The following is a 21779-nucleotide window of genomic DNA, read 5'->3' on the forward strand; positions in this document are numbered from 1 at the left end:
GGGCCTCGGCGCACCGCGCGCAGCTCCTCCATTCCTAGCCGTCCGAGGGCCCCGATCTGCGCTCGGAGGGTGACCTCGACTCCCCGGGGAGGGGGGGTCGGAGAACGCTGTCAGCTCCGCGCCCACCTCTCGGTCCCAAGCCCGCTCCGAGTTGGAGCCCTGCGGGGAGGAGGTGGCGGCCCGATGTTCCGAGAGGAACGCCCGGAGGGCCAGGCCCCGGGTCAGCACACCCCAGGATCCGGCAGCCGCGGAACAATGGCCGGAGGGGCTGCGGCGGGCGCGGAGGAGCCCGAGCCCCTGGGCGTTGGAAGCCCCGCCCCTCCGCCGGCTCCCTGACAACGCGAGCGGGGCCGAGCAGCCTGCTCCCCGCCCCTCGGCACCCGGCACCAGGCGGGGCCCCGGCGGGAGCGCTGCAGCAGCAGTCGCTGCTCTGCAGAGCGGGGCCCGGGGCCGGGGCCAGGGCGCCCTCGCTCCCACCTTCTCCCGCCGCTATGAGCCAAGGAAGTCCGGGGGACTGGGCCCCCCTCGACCCTACCCCAGGACCCCCGACGCCCCCCAACCCGTTCGTGCATGAGTTACATCTCTCCCGCCTCCAGAGGGTTAAGGTAAAGTGTGACCAGGGGGCGTCGGGAGGACTCGTGGGGATAGGAAAAGAAGGCCGTTTAAAGGCCAGGCAAAGATGGGGATGTAGATCCGGAAAAGAGGTGGGTGAGAGGCATGCGGGGCAGGAGTTCGGGGGAGCACACGTGGGGGCGGCAGTGGATGGGCGAGGGGTCCTTGGAGAGGGCGCCGGATTGGGAGATGGGTAGCTCGAAGGTGTGGAAAAATTGACAGTGCGAGGATGTAGGACTGCAGAGACCCAGGGGTAGGAGAGATGAGGATACTGGGGAATGCGGTTTACATCCTGCGGAGGCCAATGAACTAGGATGGAGGTGGAGGCGACGGAAAGCCGGGGTTGGGGGGGTGGGGGAGTACTGAGTGCTTCTCGGAGGCTCTGAATTAGGGAAGAGGTTTTTAGACCCAGAGCCTGCGTCCCTGTGCCCATCTCCACCACCCCTTCTTTCCACTCCCCCCACCCCTGCACTGCAGCACCTCCTGGTGGGGGGTAGGGAGGCTGAGAAGGGGGCAGGCTACAGGAAGTGGAGGGCCGCACCAGCCTTGGGGAAACTGGGGAAGGGTGTGGGCAGGGAGTGTCCAAGGTTTCTGCCGCCCTCGCCGCCCCGGAGGCTGGCTCCTGGGGCTCGGTTTGTTTACCTGCGCTCTCCCTAGGGCAGCCCAGGGAGTCACCCTGGCTCCTGGCAACCCCTCCCCTGCGGAGTAGGGCCATGCTCTTGCTGCCCCCATCCTCTAGCCCTCGGGGAGTGAGTTGCACTAGGCTGGCCTGAGCCTAAAAACTGGACCTCTGTGTGTTTCAACTCTCAACCAACCGGGACCAGAGTAGAAAGAACTGTGCACCTGGCTTCTGTTGGACAGAATAGCTATTTATGGAATGCGACGTGGGGGAGGGACTATCTCCAGCCTATGCTACATCAAGCACTGTGCTGGGCGCTTCCAAAGGGGTTATCATTAAAGGCTCTTAACAGCCTTATCAAGTGCCAGATGCGTTTTATGACTTTGTCGGTAGGGTGGGGACCAGCTGAAAGATTTTAAACATTTCGTTCCGATCCTATTAATGAGGCCCTTAATCGTATTAAGCTCTTACCCTTTAGCCCTTACTGGTATCTTCATCTTGGATTCCAATCCCCTCTTCTGTTCCGACACCACCAGTCTCCTGATCTACAGGGAGTGACGGCTCTATTCCATCCTTGTAGGAGAAGGGAAGAGGTGGGGAGAGTGTCTCCCCATCCTGAAGTGGCATTCTCTCCCACCTTCTGCAGTTCTGCCTCCTGGGGGCACTGCTGGCCCCGATCCGAGTGCTTCTGGCCTTTATCGTCCTCTTTCTCCTCTGGCCCTTTGCCTGGCTGCAAGTAGCTGGTCGTACCGAGGAGCAGCTTCAGGAACCAATTACAGGATGGAGGAAGTAAGTGGGGGATCAGCCCCCAGAGACCCTGCTTCTCACTGCTCTTCCCTGTTACCCATTCTGAAGAAAAGGAGGGAGGGATCTGAAGCTCTGCTATCCATCCTAGGTAGGGGAGATGAGTCAGCCAGGCTCAGACCTGGTCCCCAGGACTGCAGCTATAAGTGAGGCGCCCTGATGTGTCCCAGGGTAGGCAGAGGATAGAGGACAGAAGAAGGGCAGCTGCTTTTCTGGGTGCCCCAGCCTGGGGGGGGCAGGAGGGGAGGGAGGGATTCCCTGCCTCTGCTAATGGCCAGCCTTGCCCTGCAGGACCGTGTGCCACAATGGGGTGCTGGGTCTCAGCCGCCTGCTCTTTTTCCTGCTGGGCTTCCTTCGAATTCGAGTCAGGGGCCAGCGGGCCTCTCGCCTTCAGGCCCCTGTTCTTGTTGCCGCTCCCCACTCGACTTTCTTCGACCCCATTGTTCTCCTGCCCTGTGACCTGCCCAAGGTTGTGTCCCGAGCTGAGAACCTTTCTGTGCCTGTCATTGGAGGTGAGAGAGTTTCGCAAGAGGAGGTCATCTCCAGGGGAGAGATGACCGCTCTGAGCAAAAAAGGCAAGCTGTGGGGAGAGCTGGCCTCCAAGGGGAAGGGAGAAGTTAGAAGGGATACTGACTGATGCTGGCAAATGAGATGCAAATGGATACCTTTTGTGAACCAACCTCTTAGATTCTGAGGGCTGGTGCTTACTGGGTTGGAGGGATCTCTGATAATTTCCTAAAAAACAATGTACAATAAAAGGAGTGTCCCTGGGGCAAAGAGATAACTGAGAAACATCTCCATACTGTTGAGGGAGGGGAAGCTGCAGGTGTTAATGCCCCTGGTAGGAATTGAATGATTCCTTGTATCCTCTCTGGACCCCAGCCCTTCTTCGCTTCAACCAAGCTATCCTAGTATCCCGGCACGACCCGGCTTCTCGGCGCAGAGTAGTGGAGGAGGTCCGAAGGCGGGCTACCTCAGGAGGCAAGTGGCCCCAGGTGGGTAAGGGTTTCAAGAGATTCTGGCCTTTTAAGTGCTCCCAGAGAGGCTTCTTTCTCCTCTCTCCCCTTCAGGCTACCCCACCTCATTCTGGTCCCTTGGTTTTTTTTTCTCCCCCCAGGTACTGTTCTTTCCTGAGGGCACCTGTTCCAACAAGAAGGCTTTGCTTAAGTTCAAACCAGGTGAATAAAATGATAGTGGGTGATAGGGTGATAGGAAAAAAGGAGCCCCAAATTTGGAGAGGGATTCTGGACCAACCCAAGAAGTGGAGTGGGGAGGGAATAGTAGGGAAGAGAAATGAGGGACTTCTAGCTAACCCTGAAAAGTCTCCAGGAGTCAGGAAGGAACTTACCAATGAAATGGAGCAAGGCCAGGTGTCATTTCAGTCTTGTCCCGACCCCAACACTTCATGCCTTCCAGCTTCCTGAGTGAACTAACCTCTGCCTGGGGGTGGGGGGTGGAAATGGGATTCAGGAGCCTTCATCGCAGGGGTTCCTGTGCAACCTGTCCTCATCCGATACCCCAACAGTCTGGTGAGTCTGAGTCTGAGAATGGACCCTAAATGGGAGTCAGTGGAAACTTTGAGTGTTGTGGTGGGATGTGCATGTGGGGCTGGGGCGGGGCCTCTGCCCAGAGAGGATGGGCCAGCTCCCAGGGAAGAAAAGTGATGCCTTTCTCCCCTCACCCCTGCTTCTCTTGTAGGACACCACCAGCTGGGCATGGAGGGGCCCTGGAGTGTAAGTCGGTGCTCATTCTTGGGGTGAGGGTGGGGAGCAGAGCCCATCAGAGAATTCCTGGCCCACCTTCCAATCTCTAGACAAGGCAAATGGACCTTTTTCATTCTTGGGTCGAGAGAACTCTAGAGAAGTGGGGGATGCCCATTTTCCTGTTTTGTTCCAATCTCCTGGTATAATCTGGAAGTGCCTTCAGCTATCCCACCTAATCATTCCTGCTGTGATTATACCTCCTTTTAACTTCCTGCCCTGTGTTTTTAAGCGATCTTCTCCCTCAGCCATTTCTTCCTGAAAACCAGCAGGATTGCCTCACCTTTCCTGCAGTCACTCACACGTCTCTGACAATTCTTCCTCAGGCATATGCCTGCGGTGCTCTCTCCCTACCACCTTCCGGCGCTTCCTTCTGTCTCCCAACTGACATGGTTAGGAGTCCATTTTTATATGAATAGACAGAACTTTTCCACTCCCCTCCTCAGGGTGGGAAGACCCCCTAGTTAGCGATTGGTGAGCATCTGAGGTCTCTCTTCTCTTAGACTTAAAGTCCTCTGGCTCACAGCTTCTCAGCCCTGCAGCATCGTGGATGTGGAGGTATGATAACCCCCTCACTCCCCTGCCACCACCATGGGTGGGCTAGGGGAATGGACATCAACTGACCCCTGACGGGGAAAGGGGGTGGGGGTGGTCACCCATAGCTCTGCGGTCCTGACGACAAGTGGACATGTGTGTATGTGTATGTTTCAGTTCCTCCCTGTGTACCACCCCAGCCCAGAAGAGAGCAGGAACCCCACCCTCTATGCCAACAATGTACAGAGGGTTATGGCACAGTGAGTGTCCCATAGAGTATTTCCTGGAGCAGATATACAGGGCATAGGAACCACAGGAGGGGTGGAGAGCTGAGGTTCCACAGCAGGGGGGAGTGGGCAGTGGGATGGACTCTGAACAGGTGATACCTGGGGTGGGGGCAGTTAAAGGGGCGTGGTCTCCTCTCCGTGTTCAGCAGCCCAGACTCCTCAGTAGTGAACCCTCAGAAGAGTCTTCTTCCTCACCCCTCCTCCATTCCATGATTCTTCATTGTCTAGGGCCCTGGGCATTCCAGCCACCGAGTGTGAGTTTGTAGGGAGCTTGCCCGTGATCGTGGTAGGCCGGCTGAAGGTAGCACTGGAGCCACAGCTCTGGGAACTGGGAAAGGTGCTTCAGAAGGCTGGGTAAGTGACCTTGAACATAAGAGTATGGGCAGTGTCACTTATAGATAGGAAAAAAAGAGGGAGAAGTGGGAAGAAGGAAAGACTTTTTTTTTTTTTAATGTTTATTTTGAGAGAGAGTAAGAGAGCACCAGAGGCGGGGGGCGGGGGAGCTGGGAGAGAGAGAGAGGGAGAGAGAGAGAGAGAGAGAGAGAGAGAGAGAGAGAGAATCCCAAGCAAGCTCCATACTCAGTGTAGAGCCCAACTCGGAGCTCAATCACACAACCATGAGATCATAACCTGGGCTGAAATCAAGAATCAGATGCTCAACTGATGGGAGGCACCCAGGCACCCCATGAAGGAAAGTCTTAAAAAAGAAATAAGAGGGAAGGTAGAGGAATTTTTTTAAGATAATAGAGTAAAAGAATTGGTAGAAAGGAAGGGAAAGTTATGTAATAACCCCAGGGAGAGGAGGAATGGCTCTCAAGGGACTGTGAGTGAAAGTCCATTTTGGGAAAATGCCAGGTATGTCTATGGTGGAGGCTGGGGCCAAGGTAGTATGTCCAGGAAGAAGCTGAGTAAGCTGCCTGCCCACAACAATTTTGTTGTAGGCTGTCCCCTGGCCATGTGGACGCTGGGGCAGAGCCAGGCCGGAGTCGTATGATCAGCCAGGAGGAGTTCAGCAGACAGCTGCAACTCTCTGACCCCCACACGGTGGCTGGAGCCTTCAGCTACTTTCAGCAGGTAAAGGAGCTGGGACACAGAGGCCAGAGCCCAGGCCCTGCTCTCCAGGCTGACATGCTCAGGACTTCAGAATACCATCAAGTTGGCCCCATGGTTGGGCAGTGTCGAATCTGCTCTGTTGGATGGTCATCTCCTGAGGTCCTCTGGGGGATTTGTATTTTATAGAGTGCGTTGAGGAACAATGTTCTAATCATTGTGGGAAGGAACAGTGAAGAAATAATCTGGTTAGTGAGGTCCATTCGTTTTTGAAGCCACGTTAGGGATTTGCCCAGACGGAGGAACAGACCACCTTGTGGGGCACCTGTGTGAGTTTCAAGGAAGAATCAATAGGTTGGATGGGAAGGTGACCTATGGAGGCGACAACATGGGACAGGTTAAAGATGAGTGGGAGACTCAGATCTTTGCAATACTTTTTGAAGAGAGCCCTTGGCTGCTCTAGGGGATTCCTGAACTATCTAAAGAATTTTGGCACTCTGTATATTTCCTGGGACTTAACCAGGTTTTCCTGTTGAATTGTAATAATCCCAAAAGAGTCTTAATGTTTGCAAACAACCACCACTGCCCCAAAGAGCTCTTTTTGGTCTCAGATACAAACCGAGGCTCTCAACATCCTCCAGAGGGGAACAGAGTGGTCCAGGTGTATTCATTGCTTAGATTGGGGCAGACTGTCCCTCAAAGGAGCTTCTCTGCTTAGTCTCCAGCAGAGCTGAATAGGAGGGCTCCCCTATGGCGGCATCCTCCTTGGGTTTTTTTTTTGTAAAATTATGCCAGTGGCCCCCATCGGTCTGTCGGACCAGTTCTCCAGCGTAAGCTGAGTCAGAAGGGAACCAGTTTTTCCAGCTTAGGGTTTGTCAGAAACATGATGGTAACTTCAGCATTTCTGAGGGATTCCTTCACATTCATACGAGATGCCTTAGAGGAGAGCGGTGTTACCAAGTGACTTGCCGGTGGCTTGACTGAGTGTGACCCGAGAGAAATGCTGGGGATCCTAGAGAGTTTAGGGCTTAGGGTTTTGAGGGAAGCAGACACAGGTCATCCCTGTTCATGCTGAGAAGAGGGAGGAGCAAAAGAGGGAGGACACAGGGTTGGTCCTCATAGTGCCCTGGTTTCTCTTTCACCATCCAGGATGCCAAGGGTTTGGTGGACTTTAGAGATGTGGCCTTGGCACTGGCGGCTCTGGATGGGGGCAGGAGCCTGGAGGAGCTGATTCGCCTGGCCTTTGAGGTATCAGGAAGGTGGAGGGATGTGTGGTGGCCATGCCTACCCTACCCGGAGGCCTGTATGTGGTGCTGCTCCTGGTACCTTCTAGGTAGCAGGTGCTGGCTGTGCACCACAGTGCCTGTGTCACGGCCTAGCTGGGAACAGGGCAAGGGCAGGAGCTGGGAAGTTTACAATTCTGCAGAAAGGGCCAGGGTAAGGGTGGCTGGGGAGACTGGGAGCCTGTCAGGCAGACCCACAGGGTGGTGTGGGGCGATGGCCTGAGGACAGCGCTTGACTTGGCGTCCCTTTCTGTCCCAGCTCTTTGCCGAGGAGCAAGTAGAAGCACCTGGCCGCCTGCTGTACAAAGACGGCTTCAGCACCATCCTGCACCTGCTGCTGGGGTCACCCCGCCCTGCTGCTGTGACTTTGCACACTGAGCTGTGCCAGGGGGGACCCCACCAAGGCCTCTCCCTCTGTGAGTCACCACCTCCTCTGCCAAGAGGGCCTGGGCCACCATCAGCACAGGCTGGGAGGGAACAAAGGCAGGTGGCCAGTGCTGGCAATCCTCATATGAGAGGTGAGGCTGGGAAGGCAGAGAGGACATGAGCTGGGACTTGTGAAGTGAAGCAGAAAGGAGAGGGACGGGACATACCGATCCCCAAAATGACCTGGCCGCCCTCTTCCCCTCCTTCTTAGAAGGTTTTACCTTTCCACCTTGGCCCTTCTCACCCTTTCTCACCCCTCGTCCAGGTCAGTTCCAGGACTTCTCCCTCCACGACCCACTCCACAGGAGGCTCTTCAGCACCTACCTGCGCCCCTCCCAGAAACCACATGCCTCCTCCCCACGCACCCCTACTGCTCTGGCCAACGGGACTGTGCAAGCTTCCAAGCAGAAGGGCGACTGAGCGCCTCAGACCACCCCCAGCTCGCCTCTGGCCTACCCTGTGCCTCAAACCTGTTTGCTCCTGCTTGATTTTTTTGTTATTGTTGTTTTTTTTTTTTAAGTTGATTTTTGGTTTTTTGTTTGTTTGGGTATTTTTTTTTGTAAGAAACTATTTTATATATAAATATAAATATATATCTATATCTATTTAAAAAAAATAAGGCTGTTATGTTGATGGTATCAGCTGGGAACGAAAGGGATTAACGGTTGTGGGCTGCCCATCGGAAGATCCCAAAGGTTCCCAGGGTCAGTCCTCTTGGCCATTGCTGAATGAATCCTCGCTTCCAGTTGGACAGGACGGGGCTCTTTCCTGCACAGAAATCATGCAAATCTCACATCCTCCTCTCCTGCTGTCAAACCTTATATATGCACATTTTAACAGGCTTCCTCATGAACCTCTTTTCAGTCTATTCCCTCTTGTTCTGTCCTCGTTAGAAATTAAAAAATAGCTAACTACCAATTTATATGTAATAATCCTACTGAGAATGATTCCCCCGCCCGTGATGGGAGCAGAGCCTCCTCCCTGCAGCCCAGACCAGCCTCGGGAGGGTGTTTTATACCATGAGGTCCCTTCTGTCCAGCACCCTTTCAAGGCAGGGGGAAAAAAATAAGCAGCCTCCTCCCCTTAAAAAGGTGCTGTGGAAAACTCATTAGGTGCAGAAAATTAGACATCTAACCCGAGATCTGACAGGGTTCTTTTGTTTGTTTTTTTAAAGCGTCTTTCCATCTTAAAGATTTGTGAAGGGAGATGGATAATGATGGCCTGTCCTGGGAAGCGCCGTCTGCATGCCTGGGCTTCTCATGAGGGAGGGATGAAGTGATCACTGGGGCTTCCCACTCCCGGAACTTGTCAGGGAGCCTCAATAAGGCTGGAGGCGGGAGTGGTATCTAGATCTGGTGAATCTGGAGCCACCTCCACCTCCTTCCTTTTCAGTACCTCACCCCATGTAGCAGCGGAGACGCGAGTACACAAGGACACACTGCAAGGATTTTCCAACAACCGGAAAGTCTTTATTCTTTTTCCCCATACAACTCCTTTCAAAAGTACTTCACCTCCCACCAAGGGGACCACCTTCAGCCTAGCCAGTGTGACCTCCCTTCCCACACTCCCTACTTTTGCAAAACAACAAGATAACATGGGGTTGAGAACCAGCGTGTTGGTACGAAGCCAGGGTGAAATCCACCCTGGGGCCTCCCACCTTCCAGGGAGCAGCAGGTGGGATCCTTTGGCTCAGCTGTCCCCTACTGGCTACGCCGTCGTTTCTTTCTTCTGCCCTTGACAAAAGTATCTCGCCGCCTTTTATGGGACTGTGAGGCCCGAGCCCCCTCCAGAGCCAGGGGTTTCTCCCCAGAGATGCCTAGTTTAACTCTCTGGCAGGGCCTCTTTCCAGCAGGAGCTGGACTGAGGGTTTTCTTCCCAGACTTGGCCATAGGATATGGAGGCTGGCCAAGGTCCCTGGCCTCAGTGGAGTGGGAGTTGGATGCTCTCTGGACACCCTGCCCTCCCGTGGAAGCTGGTGGGCCTGAGGCAGGGTGAGGACTGAAGGGAGGCCCCCTGGGAGATAGGCTAAGTTTAGAAGCCAAGAGGTAGGCCAAGCTGGCGATTTCCCCATCCTTCCCCTCCTTCTCCCGCTTCTTCTTTCCTTTGGCCCCATCTCTTGAGCTGCATGTTTCACTGACAGGAGAGGCTTCTCTCAGAACTAAGGCATCGCTGGCTCTGCATCTAGAGAACGTGTTTTCAAGGCCCTGATGAGAAATTGATTTGGGGGTCCCATGTGCATAAGACTCTTGATTTCCTGGTAAGGGAGCAAGGTCCTCGGGCTTGGATACATCAGTAGCCTTCCTGCGCTCTCCTTGGGGGTCATAAGAATTAAAATTGGGCAGGCAGGTATCCTCAATGACCCGTAGATGGAGGCCACAGGCCTCTCTAATATCTAGTATGTTGACATGTTCTATGGTTTCCAACAGAGGAGAGATGGAATTGCTCCCACTCCCCGCCTCTAGGCTGACCTCAGGGAAGGAGGAGATACCCTGGGTCCCCAGCATAAAGATATTGCCTTGACATGCAGGCTGAAGGGTTTCTTTGGGAGCCCCCAGTGTGCGGGTGCTGATGCTACTCTCCAGCAACGAGGGGCAGCCTTCGGCCCACAGCCCACTGAGACCCCTTATAGCCCCAGGGCTCTGCTCTCTATTTCCTTCAGGCCTCAAGGATGGGCTGTTGGCCCTCAGAGGTCTGGCCAGGCTGCCGTAGTTTCTCTTGTGCACGGCAGCTGTGCCGTCCGTGCCTCCACTGGGAACTGCACTGCTCCCCTCTTCCCTGGGTGCTGTGGTTTCTCCAGGACCCAGAGAAATGTTGCCTCTGAAGCCTAGCACCTGGCAGCCTTCCTGATGCTCAGCGACACATTCCCTGGGAGTGGAATTCACATGGAAGTTCTCTATAACCTCCTCAATTTGTAAGGGTAACTCCAAACCCACAGCTTCCAGCTCACCGCTCAGCCAAAGTCCTGGACTGAGAGAGGCTGTGTCCCCGTCTCCATCCCCAGCTTCCCTAAGGGAAGGGCTCTGATCATAACTCTGAACCACAGGAGGACCTTTGTCATCTCCCCACACGGCTCCTGAAGCGCCTTCCTGGGGCGCTGCCAACAGCTCCTCCCCTTGAGGAAGCGCTCCCAGCCCCTCTAGCTGCTGTCCTGTCTGCAACCCCAGAACTTGCTTTTCTAAACCTTGTCCTTGCAGAGGAGCCAGCTCTGCCAGTCCAACATCCAAACTGGGAACCATCTCAAGTTGGGGGCCTTCCTGCCAACAAACACATGGAATCTCAGAAGTGCTGTCCACCACCAGGGAGTGCCTAGGAGACCTAGCACCTCCCAGGTGGTCATCCTGATGTGGGTATATTTGATCTGTCACCTTCCCAGATCCCCCTCTCTCCATTTTGAAGGACCCTCGAGTTCCCTGTGCAGCTGGAAGTTCTAGCCGCAGGTGCCAGCTGCCAGGAGATGGCATAACGCACCCATCTCTGCACATCCCCCTCAGGCCATCTAGGGCCTGCTCCTCTCCACCATGTACTTTCCGGGCCCGCTTGGCTGGGAAAGCAGCCTTTCCAAGGCAAACAGTGCTGCCCCCAGCCACTCGAGGCCCAGGTGAGGGCCGAAGCTGCCCACCTCCATCTTCATCCTCATCAGAAACGGAAGGACTGGAGTCCCATTGAGCTCCACTACAACTAAGAGATGCCTCTGCATCCTCTTCCAAGGCCAGGAGTCTCTTCTGGACCAGCTGCAAGGAGAATGGACAAACATTGTTCTGTAGCTGAGAAGGTGGTAAAGAGATGGTACTTAGAGCAGGGAACAGAAACAGGTGGCAGAAGTCATGGCATCAAAAACATAACCGTAGCTCTTTTCTGCCTTCTTGGGCCTTACTCCCATGCTCTGACCCCTTGGGCTCGCTCCCCTTTTCCTATGTTTCCTGGAATCCCTTGCCTACTTATTCCACACCTCAACCTCGATCCTGAAGCTGTCCTCAGAAGCCATGCCATCCAAGAGCATGTAGAGTTGGATAAAATCATACAAGCTTTTTATTCTGTTGTTTCCTACCTCCCAAGTTTACCTGGGCAAGACTGAGTCCCTCTTCTTGCTCCAGTTCCTCAACTAAGGCCAACGGGTCCCTCTGCTGTTCTGGGGACAGCAGATCTGCCAGAAATTGTGGATGAATGACGGCCTCCACCTGGAGAACAGAAGGAAAAGTGATCTGAGTCCTTGACATGAGGTAACCTGTGACCAAGAAGCTCTAGAGAAGCAGCCATGTCTCCCCTCCCCCCCTCCCCTGGGGTTATGAACCATGACCACCACCAGCTATGCACATTCACTGCCTAAGAAGACAGCAGGAAGACGGCCTGGTTCCTAACTGCCTCAGGCAAAACCCTAAGTCTTTGGGTTCCCTGGCATTTCCACCCCAGGATCTATTAGAAACCAGACACCCAGGTCCAGCCCACCTTGGAGACAAAGACCTCCTGAGAACAAAGCTCATCCATATAGCTCAGGAGGCCTGGATCTGGATACATTCCTTCCTCCTCCTGCTGCTGCTTTTCTTCCTCTTCCTGTTTTCCATCTTCCCCAGTGGCCAAGTGACTCCCCATGAGCCCATCCATGATGTCAGCATACTCTTTCACGGCTTCTGGTGGAATCTCCTTGGGTACCTCAGGAACTGGAGGCCTCCGGGATTTACGCTGCCGCCGACGGGGGGCCCGGGCCTTCGAAGCCACCTTTTTGGGAATGTACACTGAGGGAAGAGACAGAAAAGAGGAATGTGGGGTGGCACAGAGACTGTGGCTTCTTCCCCACCGCAACCTGTGTTTGTAAAGGGCAGCAACCTGGATGCACCAGAATGGTTACAGACTAGAACAGGCCTGAAACAGCACCAGCCGTGGGAGATTTTGGAGCTAGAAGGTCTAAGAAGATCACTGTATGAGGTATGTGGGGAAACTCTGAAATTCCAAGAAGTTCTCTGATCCAGTCGCCATTTCTTAGACAGATGAGGTACTCTGTGCCTCATTTATTTACAGTATCAATTAGAGACTCGGTTTCTGTGGCCAAGATCAAAGTTTGGGACAAAGGGAAACTGAGAACCCAGCCTCCTATGTATGGATGTCCTGTTTGGAACATCAGTGGCCCTCCCTGGAGGGAAAGTGACAGAGGCAAGGGCAATGCCGTCCCTAATCCACAACTGCTCTGTGCACTCTGCACGCCTCCCCTTGAGCCTTTGGCCCAGGGCTCCTATTTGGAATTGGGTAGCCTCACCTGGCTGCTGGCCAACCTCAGGGGCCAGGAGCCCTGGAGGATCAAGTTTCAGAGGGGTGGCTGGAGGCAGGCCCTGGGACCCAAGCATCAGTTGTGTGTTCTGAATCTGCATCTCCTCCTCAGCCTCAAACTCCATGAACCTGCAAAGGGTGAGGAATGCCTGGACAGTTCTGAGAAGGTCAGACACTGGGAGGGGGCTGCTCACAGATGACCAAATAACAATTCTGTAGAAACCACCAGGTCTCCACAAAGTCCCTTAGTCATCACTTAGGAAGCTTGTTAAGAATATGAGTGGTCTATAACTTGTTAAGCTCCTCCAGGAAAGAACCGTGGCTTTCACTTCTATTTCATACCCTATCTCGTCCAGCATCATGGAGGGTACACAGCAGCAATTAATTCAGGCTTGTTGAAGCCAGTCAGGCCTCTGCCAAAGCCTAGCAGGATTCCCACCAGCCAGGTTGCTGGACCTGGAATTGCAATTCAAGGCAGTTCCCACCAGAAGGCAGTACTGAGATCCAAGTCCTGAGTCTAGGACTGGAATCCTACAAGAGTAATTCTAGGAGATATGGATCCAGAAAATTGGGAGGTTGGAAATGGAAGCTAAGCTGCAGAAGAAAGGGTTCATTTTCCTTAGGAGTTACTTCTTTTTTTTTTTTTATTTTTTTAATGTTTTATTTATTTTTGATACAGAGAGAGACAGAGCATGAGAGGGGAAGGGGCAGAGAGAGAAGGAGACATAGAACCGGAAGCAGGCTCCAGGCTCCGAGCTAGCTGTCAGCACAGAGCCCGACGCGGGACTCGAACCCACGAACGTGAGATCTGACCTGAGCAGAAGCCAGAGGCTTAACCGACTGAGCCACCCAGGCGCCCCAGGAGTTACTTCTTTAACCAAGGAGATTATCATAGAGAAATGAGGACTATGAGCCAGACCACTCTGGACACCCAGGACTTTCCCATGACCAACCTATGCAAGCACCAGGCCCTCCCTGGGATAACAGGGTCAATGATTTCTGTGTTAAGTACTTCACAGATATATACTCTTTCCAGGGGAAGTGTGGTCTCAAAGTCTGCATTAGTAGCCACTTGCTGCTACTTGGTCAGTGAGATAGGAAGGAACCCACCTAGTAGAGTTTACCTCCCCGTTGCTAGGTCCCTTTAGCAAAGAATTTTTACACCCATTGGGCTCCAATATCGAGGACCTATATAATTCAGGATTTGGGGGAGGGAGAGCTTCCAAGGGACAGGAAAACCCAAGAGTCAAGGTGAGGGAAGCAGTGAGAATCCAGGAAACCCCGTTCTAGTCCAGTCTCCTCCTCCTAGCTTCCCTTTGAATAATAATTCCCTCCGTACCCAGACTCAAGCTTCTCTTACCTGCCCCCATCCCTCAGCTACACAGTGCCCATCAGGAGAATGTGGGTGGTCAGACTCACTTTTCTGCCATCTCATAGAAGCTCATCCGGTCATAGTTGCTGGTATGCTCCCATTCTTGCACAGCCCTTGGCAGTCCCTCCTCCAGGGTCATCGTGGGCTTCAGCCGAGCCAGAGAGCGAAGCACAGGACTAAAACCCCCATTGGGTCAGTCATGGTCTATAATGCATGCCCCCCATCCATCTGTCCTGACAGACACCTCAACACATACCCCCTTGTCCCCTCAGATCCAACTTGCTCCCAATCCTTGTCACATCCCACCTCCGGTTAGACTTCCAGACCCCCAACCTCCCATCCATCCTCTCCCACACTGGACTTCTCACTGACATGTTCAAATCTCATGCAAAATCAGATGATTGGCACTGCTCCTACCTTTTGAAATCAACCACCTTTAATTCTCACAGTGCTATCCTCAATTAAACATGAGGAAGAAAGCACTCATGTTATTAAATTAATGGATTTGTTATAAAGTAAGCTTACCCCTGCCCGAAGGCTCTTGCTTTTCGAAAAAGGCACTACCTAACCCAAATGGATCTCTAATTAAAGGTTGTGTGGTGTTTTTATTTGTTGGTTTTTAAGTGTTTTTTGCCTCTAGGAAGCCCTTCACAGATAGTCAAATATCAATATTCTTTAATCTCTTTTATGATTCATTTTTGCCTTTCTGACTCACCAGAGTGCTCAGGCACTGTGCCTAGAATCACCTGGTGAAGCTTGTTTTCACTATGGATTCCAGCGCCCCAGGACTGAGGATTTTACTAGCTTCCTGGGCGACTGATGCAGACGGTCTGAACTGCATTGTGCAGGAGCCCCTGCCCGAAGCCCCAGAGCATGGAGAGCAGGAGGCCAGGAGTTAGAAATCCAGCCTGCCAGGCTCCAAGAGAACTCAGAGCTGTCTGGAGAAATCAGGGAGCTGGTAAGTTAATCTACACCAAAGACTTGGGGGAGACTCTTGATTTATTCACTCCAGAGTCAGGGTGGAAAGGGAGATTCCTTTAGGCGGTCAGTGATGGAGAGAACAATGTACCTGTATTTTAAGTTCAGTAAAATGTGGCATGTGTTACATAGTGGTTTACTCAAAATGTTGAGAGTGCAGTATGGTTAAGAGCAGCTGTGGGTCTGGGTGGGGAAAAAGAGAAAATTCCCCAGATGGCTGGCTAATGACTCTGCTTTATAAGCACAACAGACAGCCCATGACACCCAGGGTTCTTGGCTAAGCATCCCCGCACATAGGCATTCTGGCCTTTTGTGAATTCTTTTCCTCTTCTAGATTGCCTTTTTTTATAATGATAGTAATAATAATAGAAGATACCACTTAATGAAGCATTAGCTGTACCAGGCACTCTGCTAGGAGATGTTAATTCATCATCTCAGCAACCTTCTCAAGTAGGTATAATTATCCCCTTTCTAGATGAGAAAACTGAGGCAAAGATAGTAAATGTTGGGCCCAGGATCACCAATCTAGCAACTAGTGGAGCCTGGGCCGTTGGTCACTGGGCAAGCTCTACCACCTCCCTAGTTCAACGTGAACTGTGGCTAAAATAGGGGGTTGTGGGGGCGGGGGTGGCCCACACAAGGTCCTTCGCCAGGCGGCACATCCTCCTCCGTTCCTCCAGGAGGGTTCAGGGCCCAGCACTCATCCTGCTGGTTTGGACGGCTCAGCTCCATGTTGGGCGGTAATAAAACAAAATGGGAAGCCCCTGTGCTTAGTGTCAGAGACCTCAGCTCCGCCCATGGCTCCTTGCTTTATGACAGGGAACCTCTGAGCTCCAGTCTTCTCATCTATAAATGAGGACCACATAAAAATGCCTGCCTCAACCCACAGGGTTGTGAGGATCACTTCAGAGAAGACACCTGAAAGCCTGTTTTACCCTGGAAAGTGTGTAAAGAGGCGTATCATCATCATTGTTATGCTTTTTCATTCTCACAGCATCTCTAGCACCCTCATGACCTGCCCTCACCTATTCCCAAATAGCCTCACCTCTTGTCCACCCCAAATCCCTCCTTGTTTAAAAGCCCTAGGATAATCCATGTCAGATCTCCCCACTTACATAAGAAAGCAGGAAAGGGCTTCCACATCAGGACTTTGAGAGAAGTGCCTCCGAGCCAAGGCTTTGTAGCGCTGCCAGCGTCGGAAGTTTTCATATACACCTTTGGAGGTATAGGCGAGGTCACCCAGTGAGGGCTTGGATTGGGTGGCCAAAGGACCTCCTTCTTGGGTTGTCCCATGTGGCCTTGGCCAAGCCTTTTCCAGGACACAGTGGGGGCCAGTTGGGCAGCTGGTGGTGGAGCCTGAGCAGGAAGGCCCGGGAGGCCCTCCCGGCTGACCCCAACGGCCTTGGTGGGTAGAAGGGTCTTTATGTTAGTGGCTGTCATGAATTATGGGGAAAGACCCTCAGGGCCCCCTCAGGGATTGCCTCAGGCAATCCAACTGAGGGCTCACTGAGTAAGGATAAAGTTCTGAGTTTGAGAGGGTTCAGCCAGTCCCACTTCTGTCTTGACTTTGACAATGACTCCAGCCCCAGGGGGTCCAGGGCCCCCATCCCCTGTCACCATCCATGGGCTGGGGAGAGCAGAGAGCACCAGAGGGTTGCCTGGAGAGAATGCGGAAGGCATGGGAGACTGCTGAGGCTGCTCCCAGGGTGGCTGGTCTGGGGGACCAGAAGCAGGTTGGGGAAAGGGAAGTGCAGTGAAAGGAGACAGGGCAGCACCTGGTTTCAAGGTCATATCTGGTTCTGGCAATGGAGATGTTGTTGAGACAAAGAAAAAGAAGGAATGGAGTAGGAGAAAAAGAGGTCACCAGGGCTCCATTTAGTCCCTGAACAATCAGAGCACTGATCCTCAACAGGTGAGGGAGGGGCTATGGGTGGGGAACTCGCATAGTCTACAAATGTCCCCCAGGTGATTCTGTGGTCCCTCGCTCCTTTTTGAGAATTCTTGCACTAGAGGAGGTGCAGTGACCCTTGGGCCCATAAGCTCATACTCCATAACTCGTGCCACCCAGCATACATCTCTGATTCTCACCCACTCCAAACACATTCAAACCACCTGAACCCTGTTCCCAGCTCCTCTGTGGTCCCTGCCACCGCTCACAGAAGCGCTGTTCCCTGGAGAGGATGTGTGGATTAGATTTCTGGTTTCCAGAAATTTTGTTATGTAACAGCTAGGAATGACTAGAGATAAAGGCCAGGACATAGGTCAGAGGAGGGCTGTGCAAGAAGGGAGGTTCCCAGAGAAGCTGCTGCACATGCTACAATTTGGTGATGTAGACTCTCTGTGTCCTGCCTGGAACTCCTAATAGCAGACATTTAGGGTCCACGAGGAACAAGGCACAGACCGTGAAGTGTGAAACACAGTACCTGCTGATGAGGAGCTATGTGGACTCTAGTCAAAGGGACCAAGGAAAATACATAAAATGTGTACTTAATTAATCAGGACCTGTGTCTCTTAGGATTTTTCATTATAATAATAGAAGATCATTAGCCTAATTTCATACAACTCTCCTCACCCTCTAATAAATAGCTCCCAGTGGCAAATTAACAACACTCTGCTTCTGCTGCCTGACCACGAAGGAGACATGGAATATGAGCAAACTCGGCATCTCAACCACACAGCAGAGGGCCAGGAGCCTTCCACCATGTGTGGCCAATGGAATGTGTCTGAAGGCCTGAGCTTCACAAAAGGTAGAAAAACAGAGCATCTCAGGGAAACCTCAGCTCTCATTCTGATTAGAGTACCCACATCCCTTGGCCCTGGGAAATCAAGGAAAACTGCTTCCCTGAACTGGAAGAGAAGTCACCTCTGGGGCAAGAAGGAGCCATAAGGCTCTGAGCAGAGGCACTTATATAGTCCCTTCCAGTCCAGCTTTGGGGAGGACATTTTTCTACAGACGTGGCAACAGATAACCCAATGGAACAGTTTTCCAGTTAAGGTCTCCCTCCAACCACCTCACTCAATAAGATGAAGAGTGGCTCCAGCCTGGTCCTCTCAGGGCAAAATTCTAGAGCAGGCTCCAATCTCCTAAAGAAGACATAGGAACGTGGACCTTCCCCTTGAGCCCTCTCTGCTATTCACAACACACATAACCCGGCTACACAAACACATGTAGAAGGGGGTTCCTCTTCCAGAGAAATGAGCTGCTAACTTTCCTATGAGGGGCTTTGATTTACCTCCCAGGAAGCTCTTGTCATCCCGTCAGCCTAGAGTTAATAGCACAATCTCCTTCCCCAGCCTCCTCAAGACAGATGCCTTGGCTGGGGCCTAGTGCTCTCACATCCCTCTAGGACATCCCCAAAAGCTGGTCCCCAGGTAAAACGTTGAATTGGAACCCCCAAGGTGTGGGCAGGTAACCAGGACCTTCCCCATCACCTGCAGACTTACCTCCATCTGAAGCCATCCTCTCAGATTTGGGCTCCAACTGCAGCTGTGTGGAAGCTTCCAGAATGAGCCAGTCAGGTCCAGGACCCAGAGAGCAACCTGGCCCCAGTAGATACACAGGGACCCAAGGAAGGGAGATAAAGATCAGATCAAAACAGAACTAGAATCTAGGACTCAAGGCATTCTACAGTGGGGGAGGGGAAAGGAGCTGGGGCAGAGGTAGAAAGAGATTCCAAAGGGCTCCAGTAAGCAGGTGGGAACCAGGAATTCCCTCCAAACCAGAGTATGGCAACACGATTTTTGTGCATCTCTTTAGGACAATTTGTAAATTCTTTCTGATTCCCGATATTACAAGTTTTACCTCTTGGTTACTTGTACATTTCTTCACCAGGGTATATAGTTTTGTGCCCTTCAGTCCCACCCAGTTCTGTAACTGACTTCCTATTAATAGCAGGCTGTGGCAGACGCTTGAATTAGTTCAATGTTGGCTATATTCTTTAAACCAAACTCAGAGCATATAGTCTGCGTGAATTGTCTCAGAAAATCAGGGTGTTTCATTGGTAATATGCATATCATTTCCTTAAAAACTGTCCTGGTGTTCCCAAACAGTCCACTACCATTAGGTCTGCAGTCCACAGAAGGTTTAGCCTTACCCTTGGCTGAAAAGCACCACTCTATCAAAAACTGCCGTTCAGCCTAAAATTCCAAAAGCAAAAAGCTCTTCTTTTTGTTAAATTATTTCATTGTTTAAAATTTTTGTTAAATAATTTTGAATTTTTGAAATGGGTCAAAAGTAAACTATGCAAAATAGAATATACAGCAAGTCTCCCTCCCACCTGTTTCCTCTGGAACTGAGTTCTTAACTCTGTTTCTTTCTGTCTCTTTCTTTCTTTTGTTTTTGGAACCAAGTTCTTTATCTCAGAGGAAATCAATAGTGTGTTTCTTGTGAAATTTTGCAGATATTTTATGCAATTACAAGTAAATACAAACTATATTCTTTTAAATAAGAAGGCTTTGAGGTTTTTCCTCGATTATAAAATTCACCTATGTGCCACTGTCTTCGCCATTATAAATCACACTGCAATGATCTTCTCTGTAATGATATCTGGGTTCCAACTCTCATTCTTTTAAAACCGGAGTCCTATAAAGAGAATTTCTATGTTCCTTTAAAAATCCGAAATAACACTAGGAGGTGCATCTTATTATGCTATTATTAGCTACTCACCACTATTAGAAAGAGCGCTGAATTTGTGGTACAAACCTGAGTTCAAATCTTGGTTCGACCACTAAAATCTACTGCGCCAGTTTCATAAAACAACTTCACGCTCTCTTCGCCGTACATAATATCGAATACCCATCATGCACTCTTTACCGCCAATATTTTGAAATAGGGCGGGTGAACCGAATGTAAAAGAGGGGAGGGAAGAAAACTTTCTTCTTCTACCCTAAGGTAAATAGGCTCTGAATCCTGGAGCCTTTGTTTCTCCAGGCACGAGAAACCCACGGCCTGTGATATGGGTGTGCATCTCGATATAAAGACAGGATTCTATGAATCAGTGTTAAAGCCATATCGATTCCTACCCCCCTCTAATTCCTAGCACTGTCTTGCACACAGTGGGCACACTCCACGTATCTCAGAACTCCTGCAAAGTTGCAACTAGAAGCCAACGCGCAAGGTTGCAACTGGGTTGCAACTGGATCACATCCTGCACTAATTCGCCCCCTTCTGGCCAGCAGGAGAAAGGCCTACGTGGACTACATTTCCCGGCATGCCTTGAGGGAGAGAAAGAGAGAGAGAGACTTCTTCCGGCTCCACGGAAGGGAAATTGACAAACACGTGAGACCAGCGGCGGTTAGGAAGAGCTGCAGACGAAATTGGAACTTCTGCCTATGGTGAGATCATGTTTCTCCAGTATTACCTCAACGAGCAAGGAGACCGGGTCTATACCCTGAAGGTGAGAAAAGAAAACGGGTTGTAAATGGTTATGGCGAGAAACATGGGTGGGAGGAGCTGTTGAGAACAGCCACCGAATTGCCTAGGAGGGTGAGGGGAACTAGAAAGCCCAGAAACCAGGCATGATGGAGGCAGGAGTGTACGACTTGTTGATCTTACCGTCGCGTCTGCTGGCTTTTCTGTTTACCTTTTTTTCGCGTAGCCTCCTCCCCATCCTAGCCGCTGTCTCCCTTATGACTCCAGTGATTGAGTTTTCCCACCACTCCTATACTGAGCTCATGTTTTTTCTTCCTCGAGCAGAAGCTTGACCCTATGGGACAGCAGACCTGTTCGGCTCATCCTGCACGGTTCTCCCCGGATGACAAATACTCTCGACACCGAATCACCATCAAGAAACGCTTCAAGGTGCTCATGACCCAGCAACCGCGCCCTGTCCTCTGAGGAGGGCCCCTTAAATTTCATGTCTCTTCTGCTACCCTTCGAGAGACCTTCCGAAACCAAGCCCTTCAGTCTGTGAGCCTTGAAGCCTTCTTACCATCCTTGCTCTTTGGAATCCGGTTTCATCGTTGCCTCTGATCATGCTTGTGTGAAACAGTCATAGTAGCATATCCCTTAAGCGAAAAAGTTCGAATCTTTCCATATTGTGAATTACTGCCAGGTTATTAAATTGGTTTGAAAGAGCCTTGTTTTGTATGTTGTGGGAAGAAAGGAGGGAGATGAGAGGGAAGGGCACCTGCGGGGTACACCAAGACCACTTGGAAGAAGACCTTCAGTCACTGTGGGAGCAGTAGTGCTGTGCGTGATGGAGTGTCGGGGAAGGGGAAGAACGGTTGAGACTTCCACAGCCGTCAGCATTCACTGAAAAATACCCCTCTTGTGACTGAAGTAATTCCCTGTCCCTTGAAATGACCTTTTGAGGAGTTGCTTGAAAACTAACAGCAGCTATATTGTAGAGGGGTGCAGTGAAGTGGAAGTCAGGAGACCAGGATTTTTCTCTGCATGCCTTTGAGAAAGTCACTTAACTTGTTTAGTGTCATTTTTTCCTCATCATTTCTAAATTCTCTTCAACTCTAAATTTGACAGGGTTCAGTGGTGGATCTTAATATATCCCACTGTGTTGTTAATAGCACCGTTGTGAATATTGAATGCCTTTTTATGCATATTTACTGCCTCTGAAAATATTCCCAGATTTTTAGCTTTCTCTATCAAGGAATTGTCTTCTCATATACACCTAACTCACATACACCTAACTTTATATTCTCCTTAGCAGCCAGCTACTTTGTGGAATTCTACATGGATCTTAATTTAGAAGATCGGGTATGAGAGATTCAAGCAGGGGTTTTGCTGGTTTTTTAAACTTTTGGGGTTAATAAAAAAAAAAACTGTGAGATTGCTTA

The 21779-nt window shown here is 51.4% G+C and overlaps 3 protein-coding genes across 4 annotated transcripts; 2 read left to right on the forward strand and 1 right to left on the reverse strand.

Moving 5' to 3' along the window:
- The first annotated feature begins 399 nt into the window (after window positions 1-399).
- LPCAT4 (lysophosphatidylcholine acyltransferase 4) lies at window positions 400-7917 on the forward strand. 2 transcript variants are annotated; one of them, XM_029951093.1, is made up of 14 exons: window positions 400-605; window positions 1878-2020; window positions 2327-2610; window positions 2918-3030; window positions 3153-3213; window positions 3506-3564; window positions 3734-3768; window positions 4299-4353; window positions 4507-4589; window positions 4845-4970; window positions 5558-5690; window positions 6816-6914; window positions 7209-7365; window positions 7641-7917. In XM_029951093.1, the coding sequence occupies exons 1-14, from the start codon at window positions 492-494 to the stop codon at window positions 7793-7795; spliced, it is 1617 nt and encodes a 538-aa protein (XP_029806953.1). In that variant the 5' UTR covers window positions 400-491; the 3' UTR covers window positions 7796-7917. The 2 variants fall into 2 exon arrangements, with proteins under 2 accessions (XP_029806953.1, XP_029806954.1); XM_029951094.1 differs by having other exon boundaries at window positions 2327-2547.
- A 911-nt stretch (window positions 7918-8828) lies between these two features.
- Window positions 8829-18462, reverse strand: NUTM1 (NUT midline carcinoma family member 1). The gene is given in 8 exon segments (XM_029952543.1): window positions 8829-11106; window positions 11437-11553; window positions 11822-12108; window positions 12627-12766; window positions 14057-14185; window positions 16103-16307; window positions 16310-16801; window positions 18432-18462. Coding segments are annotated over 8 exon segments (3417 nt in total). The 5' UTR covers window positions 18448-18462; the 3' UTR covers window positions 8829-9075.
- A 1777-nt stretch (window positions 18463-20239) lies between these two features.
- NOP10 (NOP10 ribonucleoprotein) lies at window positions 20240-21064 on the forward strand. Its single transcript, XM_029952544.1, has 2 exons — window positions 20240-20383; window positions 20683-21064. The coding sequence occupies exons 1-2, from the start codon at window positions 20330-20332 to the stop codon at window positions 20821-20823; spliced, it is 195 nt and encodes a 64-aa protein (XP_029808404.1). The 5' UTR covers window positions 20240-20329; the 3' UTR covers window positions 20824-21064.
- The last annotated feature ends 715 nt before the right edge of the window (window positions 21065-21779 follow it).

This window comes from Suricata suricatta, chromosome 9, assembly GCF_006229205.1.
Source record: "Suricata suricatta isolate VVHF042 chromosome 9, meerkat_22Aug2017_6uvM2_HiC, whole genome shotgun sequence".
NCBI classification, from domain to species: domain Eukaryota; kingdom Metazoa; phylum Chordata; class Mammalia; order Carnivora; family Herpestidae; genus Suricata; species Suricata suricatta.

Bases quoted from the DNA above. Each gene is read 5' to 3' on its own strand.
- LPCAT4 (XM_029951093.1), top strand. From the start codon at position 492: ATGAGCCAAGGAAGTCCGGGGGACTGGGCCCCCCTCGACCCTACCCCA. The intron at 2,021-2,326 runs GTAAGTGGGGGA...CTTGCCCTGCAG, and splicing joins CCAATTACAGGATGGAGGAA to GACCGTGTGCCACAATGGGG. The intron at 4,354-4,506 runs GTATGATAACCC...TGTATGTTTCAG, and splicing joins GCAGCATCGTGGATGTGGAG to TTCCTCCCTGTGTACCACCC.
- NOP10 (XM_029952544.1), top strand. From the start codon at position 20,330: ATGTTTCTCCAGTATTACCTCAACGAGCAAGGAGACCGGGTCTATACC. The intron at 20,384-20,682 runs GTGAGAAAAGAA...TTCCTCGAGCAG, and splicing joins ACCGGGTCTATACCCTGAAG to AAGCTTGACCCTATGGGACA.